This window comes from Equus przewalskii, chromosome 4, assembly GCF_037783145.1.
Source record: "Equus przewalskii isolate Varuska chromosome 4, EquPr2, whole genome shotgun sequence".
Lineage (NCBI taxonomy): Eukaryota > Metazoa > Chordata > Mammalia > Perissodactyla > Equidae > Equus > Equus przewalskii.
The window spans coordinates 856,595-869,139 of NC_091834.1; the positions used below are offsets into that span (position 1 = coordinate 856,595).

Here is a 12,545-nt window from a genome sequence, read left to right on the forward strand (position 1 = left end):
GAGCGATCACCCACATATGACTGTATATTTGTTTCAGGTATGTTTCTGGTTAATATGGCAAAACAATAAGCTATATAGCATGATGTCTAATTTATTCTAGTCATAGAATCTATTTTAATGACTGTATGAATTACATTATTTAATCATCAGAGAATTATCTATTGAACGTTTTGGGTTCTAAACACACACACACATTTAGTAGAAAGAATACAGGGGTGTTAATAATTGTGTGAGTTTAGAAACCCTGGCTCCTGTGTGGTTATAAGCCCTTTTAATTCTGGTTTTTAATCACAAGCAATTAAGGGATTTAGAGTGAGCTCTTCGCGTATCCTTTGTGTCTGCAAGCATCTCCCTGATCTGTTTCCAGAACCGGGCACAAGGGAAAGAGGGGGTTGGGCCATTTTGCTGTGGCTGTGTAGTGATGACACAGATCCGCCTGTTGGCCCTGCCATGTGAGGTCATCTTAGGAAGTTATACTAATTCTGATACAACCAAGTATCTTGAATAAATCCCATTCAACAGAATATTTCAAATAAATTCCTACTCAGATTAGATCTTTTCCTGTCGTCAAATATATAGATGTCAGAAATTGCGATTTTTTTCCAAGAGAGTTGCATGCTTATAGGATGAGCAAAGATGCCTAACAACTAAATTAGCTGCAGTAGCATTTTTAGCTATCCTAGATTTTTCAGCAACTATAACAGGCAGATTACTTCATAATAACCTATTCTGATAGGAAGTGTGAATAATCTTATGGTCAAACATTTAGCCTACTGTTAAACCTATGAAACTCAACAGCTTTCCCAACTGTTTAAAATAGACTATAAAACTCAACTCTTTAGTGGACTGTCCAACCTAAAGCCGTAAAACTCCGATGGCTTGCCCTATATTAATGCCATGCGCAGTTTAACAAATAATCAATGTTCAGCTGTTACTTAAAAGCGTGCCCTGTTAGCTTTTAGCTAAGTCATACATTTCAGGCATTTTAAAACTCTTTTTTTAAATTTAATAATCCTAATTTAAATATCAGACTTAATAAGGAATACGTATTACCGAAAAAACAAATAAATAAAACAAAAAAAACTTCACTCAAAATGAGGACTCCAAGTTCCATCGAATCTCTCTAAGGCTCTGGGTACCTTGACCATTCAGGGAATCAAGTGTATTCAAGCTGAGTCACGTACCCATTCACCTCATTGATTGTCCGTGTAGACTTGACCACCAAATGTTCAGTCAACAGGTATACGCGTTCCTCTCTGATTTCTATGTTGTTTTTCACAGAATGGTCATGATGGCATGTGAGTAGATATGCATGTACAGGAGAATACGTCTTCAATGAAATACATAATAAGTAAATGCCCCTCCTTGGGAATCTCCAAATTGTTTCAGTAGTTTATAAGGCTTTATTCCTCTAAAATAAGCCCCAAATTAAAATTTGGAGGACAAGCTAAAAGTGAAAAGAGATGCATGAAAAATAAACTACTACAACAGCAGCAAAACGAAGTGTAAGTCTTCTCAGAGCTAACGCAGTAACCAGGACAATCAACACGAAAGCAGAACTCCAGCCACGGCTCTGATTTGCTAAGGAGCCCTACGGTTCAGTAACAGCAGGTGGCTTTAGAGAAACGCTCAGTGCCCCCTGGACCTGTGTGTCTGATGTCCATCTGCACAGAAAAAAAATATTATTCATCAAGTGAGTCATAACGGGAGAAGATTGTTACCTGCGTTCTGACAGACTTTCAGCAGCCGTTTTGTCAATATAAGCAAAACTCTAAGACTGAGTAATGCTTGTCCTCCCTTCGTCGGGAGAAAGCTGAGTCTATTAGAACGTGTTTGCTGGATGCTGCGTGATATGCTGAAAGAACGCTGGGCTAGGGTCATATTACATAAGATACACCCCTTCCTAATTGCGTCTGTTGACCTGAAGGGGAGAAGAGCTCCCGTACGCACAGGTGCTGGTATCCATGGAAGGCTGCACAGGAGCTGAATCATCAGAGAAACTAAGGGGGTAGCCAGCAGAACTGCTGTCCTGCTTTCACTCTGACTTTCATCTCAAAGAGTTTTTAGATGTTCCATTTCTTGGAAAAGCCATTTGAGATCATTATGTTGTAGAAAAGAAATGTGTCGGAAATACATGAAATTTCCCTTTTTCCTTTTCCTAGGAAGTTTATATCCCGCCCCCCCCCCCCCCCCCAGAGTCCATAAACTGGGAAAACCCATATCTTGATACTTCTTATTTCTGTTTCATTACTACGGACTCCCTGTAAAATTTTTTAAAAAAAATTTAAAATCTATTATCACCCGATGACTCTGTCCTGGTTCCGTGAGCAGTTAGCTCTCCGCTCTATGACACCGACTATGGAAGCAGACCCTGAGCGGAGGATCAGAGCAAAAGAGGAACCCAGAACTGTGGAGGTTCCCACTTGTTAAAATCTAGTGGGTGGGGATCCAAGGGGTGGCTTTAGTTTGAAAAGCCCACGAGAGTTTACCCCTAGAGATGAATACTCCATCCTCCACTCTCCAAAAGCCGTGAGTTAACGCATCCTTGTCCAATCACAGTATCACATTTCTCTGCCAACAAGTGATCCATCGTACATTTATATATGAGCAAATGGAGAAGATGTACACCACCTCGAATCTAGACTGTCTACACTATCTCCATTAAAAGAATGGCACACAACCCCTGTGAAGGGGAGAGTTTAACATTTTTGCCCAGTAACCTGTTTGACAACACACAGAACTACTGCCTGACCCGGGGCAAGGACGGACTCCACAGAAAAGATCATTCCAGTCCACTCGGGGAAAGTTTGAGAGCTCACTGTAGACATTATGTACTATTGGGGTCCCCTGATGCAAGTAAATAGATTTATACCTGATGAGCTTCACAACAAAGTTTGACAACTTTCACAGCGTAACTATCGTACCACTGACTTTGTTACGGCATCCGGTACGTAGCAGCCTCAACAAGTATTGGTTGAATTGATAAGCCTTGGGCAAGTTGCTTAAAGGGCTCATCTGAAAAATAGAAATAATAATTGTACCTACCTCCCAAGTTTATGGTGAAGTTGAAATGAGTTAATTATTATGGAATGCTTACATGCATGGCCGATAGTAAACTCTTATAAGCTGTGTTAAATTAAGATTAAGACATTGTAATTGGCCATGTGGGAATTTATGGAGGAAATAAAAGTCACGATCTGAACTGGTTCCATTTCTCTCACATTTTAGAGTTTATTTTAATAAAGGTAATTTCAATAAAGCAATAGATAAAACTATTTTTCAATGTCTGAAAAAAAGACTAAGATTACTTTTATGGATTAACAAAACATTTGACTAAAACATTGAAAAAGAAAGGTCTGAATGCATGTTTACTGTCCTTGTTTTCATAAAAATGTTGACTGATTTTTGAAAATTAAATTTATTTGGTTAATTTTCACATAATATAACCTTAAAGTCAAAACTCTACTCTCTTCCTCCATTTATTTCGAGAGTCTGAAACTGCAGAGGGTTTGGCAACTAGTGGCACATATAATAGTCTTTGTCGACACTGAATTTCAATTTTCAAAGCACACAACTATTGAACTCTTAAGCATTATCTTCCATATTGTGAGCGTCTTCTTTTTCAATCTAGTACTGCATGGAATGATTTTTCATTGGTGCGTATTTATATTCGAGGAATTTGGGTTCTGTGTATATCTGTTTTCTACCTGGGTAATATGTGCAATATGAAGTACAACGTATAATACTTTCAATTATCTTCAATAAGTCAGCTGACTGCCATTTATACCCCAAGGATTGTTGTCACCTTTTCTATCTCTGTATAGCTTGGATGCTTCTTGGGCTTAAACTATTACAAAAGTCCCATAATTTCTTTCTTTGTCTCTACTCTCTTCCTCATCAAATCTACCTTCTGGACTCAGATCAAAGTGCCCTAACATGGCAACAAACAAACAACAAAATGTTAATTCTGTACCCAAAATCTCCATTAGTCCCTCACTGACCACAATATAATATCTGCTCTTCTCGTGTCACATAAAAGACACAGCAAGCCTATTTCTGGCCTGATGCCTCAGGCTCGCTCCTGGTTGCTCAAGTCCTTTGCTCTTGCTGTTCCTCTGTTGCTCTGTCTGGAACATTCCTCACCAGACATCCGCTGGGGTCTCCCTCATCTCCCTCGGTTTTTGCACAGTTGTCATCTTCTGCAGCTTCTGATCACGCCATTTCAAATTACCACCCATCCCCTATGCTCCCTATCGTGTACTGATGCCTGAGACTATTTACACACACACACACCCCAGATTACAAGATTCTCGAGACTGAATCTCTGGTACCTGGAATATCATAAATGAATAAATATTTGTTGAATAGATGAATAATTTTCTGGCCATATATCTCAATGTTTTTACCTTAATCTCTACATTCCCCAAAATATAAATTATTTGCTTATCCCCAATATGCCGTGTTCACTTATGCCTTGATGATTTGCATATCTGCTTTACATAAAAATCTACCTTCCATCCCGTTAACAAGGAATCTCTTCATTTATTAGCAACCATTTATTGCATTTGTATTGTGTGTCAGGCACGGTGCCTGGCACTGGGAGTACAGCAGTCACTAACACAGATAAGGTCTCTGCCGCCCAAGGCAGCTTTCCTAATAGGGAGGTGATAGCTATGAAACATGTAAGAAAAACAAACAAACCAGTTAGTTATTGACTGTGACAATTTCCGTAAAGGAAATAAGCAAGGTGGTGGGGTAGACAGTCAATGGGGGATGGAGAGAAACAGTTTATGTGGACATGCAAGGAGCCCTCTTTGTGATGGAGGTAATGACTGGAAATTGAGAAAGAAGAGTCTTACATGAGGAAAAAAGGAATTGTGTCACATGGAAAGGAGATAGGCTGTGCAAACGTCCTGAGGTAGCAAAAAGGTTGATATTAAAGGACCTGAAAGAGTAGTCTGTGATTGGACTGTAATGAAAAGAGGAAAGAGGTACAAGGGGTTTAACTCCTAGTTTCTTTATTGAGCTGCCTTGTCCACAATGGTGCCTTTTACCAAAATACCAAAACAGAGGGACGGCCGAATGTTCAAACACCTCCTCTGAGAGGGTTTCATGATCCCTCAGGCTGACATCAATCTTCCTCTTGGCTCACTTTTACCTTGTATGTTATAATATTTATTATATAGTATTATAATAACGTATTTGTTTTTCTCTCTACAAGACAGCAAGCTCTTTGCAGAGAGTGACCAAATCCTTCCACCTCTGTCCGTCCGCCCAGCACACTATCTAGTACATAGAATGCAGACAATAATTGTGTGAATGAATGAATGAATGAATGAATGCAGGAACAGGTAGGAGAACAGGCTTCATAGAACCAGAACCATGGTAGCTTCCAATCTTCTTGAAGGTTCTGTTAATTTAAGACTATACGTAAACTTTGGTCAGAATCTCCTAAAGCTAATAAATTTCTCACTAAAATTCTAAACCGCTTCAAATTTTCCAGTTGCTCAAAGTCAGTATGTAAATTATTTTACTCTAGCATGAATACAAAAAAAAAAAAAGATGAACTTTCTCTTTTTTACTGTAGTTCTTGGGCTGCAAACTGGCCAAATAAGACTTATTTTATAAAGAATAAAGTCAAGAGAATACTTTTTTAAAATATGAAAACACCCATTTATAACTCTAAATGTTAATCTTGATATAAATTTTGGAGGATATTTGCAAGATTTGTTATTCAGTGATTTTTATCTTTTTAAAGAATGTTCGACGTGGGTGGACAGAGATCTGAGAGAAAGAAGTGGATCCACTGCTTTGAAGGGGTCACGTGCATTATATTTTGTGCTGCACTCAGTGCCTATGACATGGTCCTGGTGGAAGATGAAGAGGTGGTAAGTCCACAAGGAAAATAGGCCGGGGTGAGAAACAAGAGTTTGTGCTTTCCCGTATTCCTCCCACTTTTCCCAACTCAATTACAGCCTTCCAAAGATGGACGTACCTCTAGAGACTTATTTTCAGTGCCCAACAGTGCTATTTGCAGATAATAATTCTATGCATTCTCCTCTTTTACGCCTCACAGAACAGAATGCACGAAAGCCTGCACTTGTTCAACAGCATCTGTAATCACAAGTACTTTGCCACCACCTCCATCGTCCTGTTTCTTAATAAAAAAGATCTCTTTCAAGAAAAAGTAACCAAGGTGCACCTTAGTATCTGCTTCCCTGAGTACACTGGTGAGATTCTTTTCCTTTAGTTCCGTGGTAGTCAATTCTTACACAGACATGCATTTTCCTTTCTGAATCTTGACATGTGAGGTTTATGAGGCTGAGGCTTATAATAATTTCTTGAGTCCTGTGTATGATGCAAACTGGAAAGAATCGTGCAGAGGAAGAGGAAACCCTCCCTCCACCGTCTGCATTGAGGCGAAGCTCCAAGGAGTAAATGGGAGGCGGCTGGAGAGACAGGGTCCCTGCTCTGGATAATGTATCAGACTGTGTTATCTTAAACGTTGGAAGACGAACTTAAATTTTATTCCAAAATGACGTTTTTTATATATTTCCTTAGGAAATCTCGTAACATTGTTCTGGATCTCAGAGTGGCTCTTGAGAGTCTTGAGTTACGTTTCTGGAGCGACAGCTTGAAGGAATTTGAGAATAGTGACATCTTCTCTTCTTCCGGTTATCGCGTCTTCTGACTGACTTCTTTCACTTCTAAATTTTAAATGCAAAATGCATTTAATTTTCCTGAATGCCTTTTCATGGCTTAATGGCTTATTTCCTTTTATTGCTGAAAAATATTCCATTCTGTAAACGAACCACGTTCTTTATCCTTTCACCTATGAAAGGACATCTTGGTGCTTCCAATTTTGGGCAATTATGAATAAAGCTGCTATAAACACCCACATGCAGGTTCTTGTGCACACGTAGTATTTGTGTAAATACCTAGGATTGCCAACGCTGGATTATATGGTAAGATAGTATGTTTAGCTCAATAAGAAGCTGCTAAACTACCTTCAAAGCGGCTGTACATTTTGCGTTCCCACCAGCAATGAACGAGAGTTCCTGTGGCTGCACATACTTGTTAGCATTTGGTATTGTCAGTGTTCTGGATTTTAGCCACGTCACATTGTTTTAAAGATAGTCCCTCATGGAATTTTTCTCCTAGTTACAGTAAAGTGGGGGAGAAAATCTTATCTTCTTGGAAAATCTTTGTGTCACTGGCCTATCCTGGGTTAGGTCCCCACGAAGCACATTCTGTTATAAAGGCAATCAATGGGGCACTTTTAGCTGCCTGTGTTTGTTTAGCCCTCCTATTTTATGTCTGCCTTTTCCCGACTGATCGTTGTCTATCCTGCTATGAGACTAAACTTCCTCAAGAATGGCCTTCCTCAGCTTTTCATTTAGCTCTACCGTGCATGAGTCAAGACTCGCTCTCTATAGTCTTACACGTCTCATCTCAGCTACTTTGTTTAGTTCATAATCTGGCCCATACCTTCTATTCTGCAAGATTTCCTACAATTCCTCTATAAAATCTTTCATTTCTGCCTGACCAGATTCTCCAAAGTGCTTATTCGGGTCTCAGCCCTACCCCCAAGCCTAGTGGACAGGCCATTCTCACTCATCCTATTTTTCTTCTCTCTTCTATTTATCACTCAAGGTCCAGTTCAAATACCACTCATCCTGTGGTCCCCTCATCTATGATTTCTGTTCTTTTCTTCTTTTAGTTCCTATTAAAATGCACGCACACACTCACATGCACATATAGACGCGCAGCCTTTGACATATGTAAAGGCTTTATGAGTCGCTCACTTTGTTGCATAAATATGTTAGTATTTCTCCCGTATTCTGAGCTTCTTAATGCAGAGGTTAGATTTTAGCATCTGAAGCCCCCAGTGGGGAAGCATAGTTCCCAGCATAAAGTGGATGCTGTGTGAATCCCTGATAAATTAAGCAATTTGACTTTAATTTTTCAATACTGAGTACACTCAATAGCAGCACACAAAGGAAAATCCTAAAACTTACTAATGTTACTTATACCCTTTTAAAAATGCAATTAATGTTTACTTCTTTCATTTTTTTTTTGTTGTTTAACAAGGGCCAAATACATTCGAAGATGCAGGGAACTACATCAAGAACCAGTTTCTGGACCTGAATTTAAAAAAGGAAGATAAGGAAATTTATTCCCACATGACCTGCGCTACAGACACCCAAAATGTCAAGTTCGTGTTCGACGCGGTTACAGACATCATAATCAAGGAGAATCTGAAGGACTGCGGGCTTTTCTGATCCATCCTTTTCTTCTTTCACTCTTGCCCATGTACGCTTTTCAAGATATAAAAGGAATGGTGCCGTGTGATGTCTTTAGTTTTAATAGATATTAACTTGTCTAGCAATATAACTAGCATTATAGAGCAAAACATTTTCACGCAAAAGTTTTAATGTATTGTCACCTGTATCTGAATAAGTTTTGATTTCTCTGGGACATGGAGGATGGGGGTATCTTTGAAGTTCTCAGGTGTGAAAACTGATAAATTTTGGTAACTCTGTAACAGTACACGTTAGTGACACTGAATTTGCTTGGAACTAAAACTTCTGCGTTGTGGCCTGTTTTTAATCACAGCAATGAAAAATGCAGGGCATTTCACATTACTTCCATTGACCAGATCTTGAGAGGCATTCGTTTTTGCTGATACTGTAGCTGTGCCTGTACTGGAGATACTATTCAAAGATGGTCCCTGGGGGTTTTTATTGGTGATTTACTCCTATTCAGCCAGCTGCAAGTGAAATGTTCACTACACGTGTGTTTGTTGATGGGAAATTACATATGCAGAAGAAAGGCAATTTTATCTGCTCCATGTTTTTTCCTTAGGAAAAATCATTAATGCCGAATTTACCCTTAGAATTTAGGATTTCAATAAAATATCTCTTTGCACCAAACTGATTGAAAACAGGCGAACTTGTATGGTCAAGAACACTGTGCAAGGTTGTTCAGGCTGAACAATAGTCCTCCATGGAGAACTTATTTCCCACATTTTATTCCAGGGTGGCATGGAACATTGTTAGAATTGATGGTTTGGGGTCAGGAATTCTAGACCACAGGAGAGAAAAATAATTCATGTCTTAGCACTAGTATGTTTTGGTTTTGTGAATAAGAAGTAGGGAGTAATTAAAAGATATTTTTAGAAGAGAAACGTTGAGCTGTGTGGTTCATTCTAAATGTTGTATGGTATGCTAATAGTCACAGCCTAATTTTACAGGCCAATTTGGTGTCTTACAAATCAAGTCATGTTATTTATGACCAGAAAAGATGACTTTTTTCTTCTTGAAAGTGTGTACCATTTTCCAGCTTGTCTCAGAGTCATGTACCCTCTATACTTGCAGAAGGTGACATACAGGTCAGAATAGAGGTCAGTGCATAAGACTTATAACTATTCTCAAAAGACAGCTAATTAGGTTTGCACAAGCTGGATGGGTTGGAGGGAACACAAATTAAGTAATTTGCCAATCTGTAGCTCAGGAGGAGTTTGGTAGCTCTGCTTCCGTGTCATTACTGTATTGTTCTCTGACACATTTCCATTCTAAACACATACGACTGCTCACTATTCAATAAGTAACTTCGAAGGCAGTCCCTGGCTTTATTTTCAAAAACACAAATGACTTATCAACAAATACAATCCAATAAAACGTGTTGTAGTAAGAAAAATTAATTTGAAGTTCCTTTGCAGAATATAAATTTTTAAGGAGCCTAAGATACCAAGGACAAAAAACCTAGAGAGAACATTTAATTCGGGCATTCAGTAAGATGTTCTGGATAAGTACCAACATCTATATGACGACAACCCAACATTTTGCCAGGAGATATTCAGAGCTTTGAGATTTAAGTTAAGATTACAAATGCTATCTTTTCATCCATTGCTCTGTCCTTTTTTTCCCCTTCTACTCTACTCTGTTTTTCTCCATCAGTGTGAAGATAATTTTCCAGAAAGGAATAAGATAATCTTTTGAAATATAACTATTATTACTATTTAGATTTTCACTCCAACTTATCTTTTGGGTTCCTCTTTTAGATAACATAGGTGGAAAGGGGGGGTTCAGAAATGGTTCAGTTTGCTGTTTAAAAATACATAACTCATTTCAATCTGTGCAAAAAATTGACAGGCATCAAGATTTATTTATGAAATTCTGTTCTCTGAGAAATTTAAAAAATATATTAATTGACTAAACCAAAATTAGAGGTCAGTTTGGATTATTAAAAAAAAACAGAGCCAGCCCTGATGGCCTAGCAGTTAAAGTTGGTGCATTCTGCTTCAGTGACCTGGGTTCGGTTCCTGGAGCAGAAACACGCCACTCGTCTGTCAGCAGCCATACTGTGGTGGCAGCTTACATGGAAGAACCAGAATAACTTACAACTATACACAATTATGTACTGGAGCTTTGGGGAGATAAAGGAAGGGAAAAAAAGGAGGAAGATTGTCAAAGATGTTAGCTTAGAGCCAGTCTTCCTCTGCAAAAAGAAAAAAAAACCAAGTGAAATGCTTTCAAATCCTATGATTAAAATTTTAAAAACTTTTTTCACAATCACAATGAGTTGCTATTCTAAGCAATAAATTTTAATTAAGAAGAGACATTTTTAGTAGAGAAAATATAAAATAGATGCTTGCATTATTTCTTTAATGATTGCACTCCTTAAAATTGAGTCTAATTTCTGACTTGACTTTTTAAAATTTTTAATAAAAAAAGGTTGGAGTAGATGCACAGCATTTGGGGCTAATTAAAGAAAGTAACAAAGTGGCAAATATCAAAAGCTGTGCTTTAGGCAGAAGAAACTTGCACTGAGACCAGTAATGGTCAAGTTGGTTAGAATTGAAACACCTGCTTCAATCGAAAATTCAGCATTTTCCCTGGTAGTGTTCTTGCTTGTGTAGAGTCTCAGAGATGCCTGCTTAGCCATTGTCGTGCAAAGTTCCAGTGAGATTATGCTGATATTTTCCTTTTCTATTTGAGGTTTCTCTTCTACCTCAGAATGCTCCCTAATTCTGCTTCCCTTAGATTTTTGACACCCCCAACTGATTCATTTCTAAGAGTTGTCCAGTTGTAGACACACTGCTCCACCTCAGAGACCTGGCGTGGGGTTATATCTAATGGGATCACTAACAGCTAGTCCCTGCAGAGATTTTTCCAGAAGCATGAACTGGTCAATAGATAAGTCTTTGCCGCTTAGGACTAGTAACCGGAGATTTAAATGAAGAAGAGTGTTAACTGGGTAATATTTTCATATCAAAATATAAAGTTGGCAACTCTACCAAGAAGCTCAAAGGGATTTCAAATTCTGTGCGATCTGCCGTACACATTGTAGACACCCAATATTCTATTGATCAACCAAACTTACAGACAAATAACAGTCTTCGTGTGTATCACACAAATGGGCAGACTACTTTTTAGGCCATGGGCCTGTCCTAACATAAATTTTCTTACATGATCCATTACCCTATTTAATCCCCAAATGCATTTTAAGTTACCTGCAGAGAATTAATTGAACACTAAGTATATGAGGAGAAATAACTCTTTGTGTCGACTTATGTGTTTTTACTATGTTATACCACTTCAGAATCAGAGGTGGATGTGTTAGTCAACATGTATGGCTACGAAAAATAAAATATGTGTGGGGCCGGCCTGTTGGCATAGTAGTTAAGTTCATGCCCTCTGCTTCAGCAGCCTTGGGGGTCTTTGTGGGTTCAGATCCCAGGAGCAGACCTACACATCGCTCATCAGCTATGCTGTGGCAGGCATCCCACATACAAAAGAGAGGAAGATTGGCACAGATCTTAGCTCAGGGCCAATCTTCCTCACCAAAGAGATAAATAAAATAAAATTTTTTAATTTAAATTAAAAAAAATTTGTAAGAACTACAGGAAAAATTGTAAATCCTCTAACTTAGAATAACTTTAAAAATAAGAAAGACTACCCTTTGGCTGGGATGGTGTAAGCATCCTTCTGTTTAGCCGTTTTCTGTCTTTCTTTACAGACTAGACAACAGCCACAGGAGGGCACACTTACATCATGTGTTTTTCTACCCAATTGTTGCAAACAATAAATTTGGATTATGGATAACTTTAATGAAATAGATAATAAAATCCTATTAAAAACCATAGTTCATTTTGTGCTTCTTGCTCAGTAGTATATGATAATCTTCTGATCATAATATGCACTATTTTAGTCAAATTTGTGAATAACAAAGCTATTGAAACAGTTCCAAATTTGTTGTTTTACAGACATTTAGTCTCTTCTCATGCTTTTATTACTATTTTTTTGCCATTTTCAAACTGTTGTTTAAATGTCAGTAACCATTAATTTTGTAAAGTTTTTTTTTTCTTATTAATCTGCATTGTGTCTAAAATCTTAATTAGCTTACAGGGAAAGCTAGGAGAAAAATAATTTGATGCCTAACAACGATGTTTTGTGAATAGTAATCAATTGGCTGCTTATTAATATGTGCCTTTTCAGTAAATCAAAGTAAAATTCCATTTCCTACAACATTAACTGTTCCAT

General features: G+C 38.1%; 1 protein-coding gene across 3 annotated transcripts in view; it reads left to right on the forward strand.

Moving 5' to 3' along the window:
* The window catches only part of GNAT3 (G protein subunit alpha transducin 3), a 65,894-nt gene extending 55,669 nt beyond the window's left edge, over positions 1-10,225 (forward strand). For 2 of the 3 annotated variants that reach the window (XM_070615358.1, XM_008521954.2), the window contains exons 6-8: positions 5,759-5,888; positions 6,077-6,230; positions 8,092-10,225. In XM_070615358.1, coding sequence (XP_070471459.1) covers positions 5,759-5,888; positions 6,077-6,230; positions 8,092-8,282 — 475 coding nt within the window. In that variant the 3' untranslated portion in view covers positions 8,283-10,225. The remainder of the gene's footprint in view (positions 1-5,758; positions 5,889-6,076; positions 6,231-8,091) is intronic. The other variant, XM_070615359.1, reaches the window with a different exon arrangement.
* Positions 10,226-12,545: the final 2,320 nt, after the last annotated feature.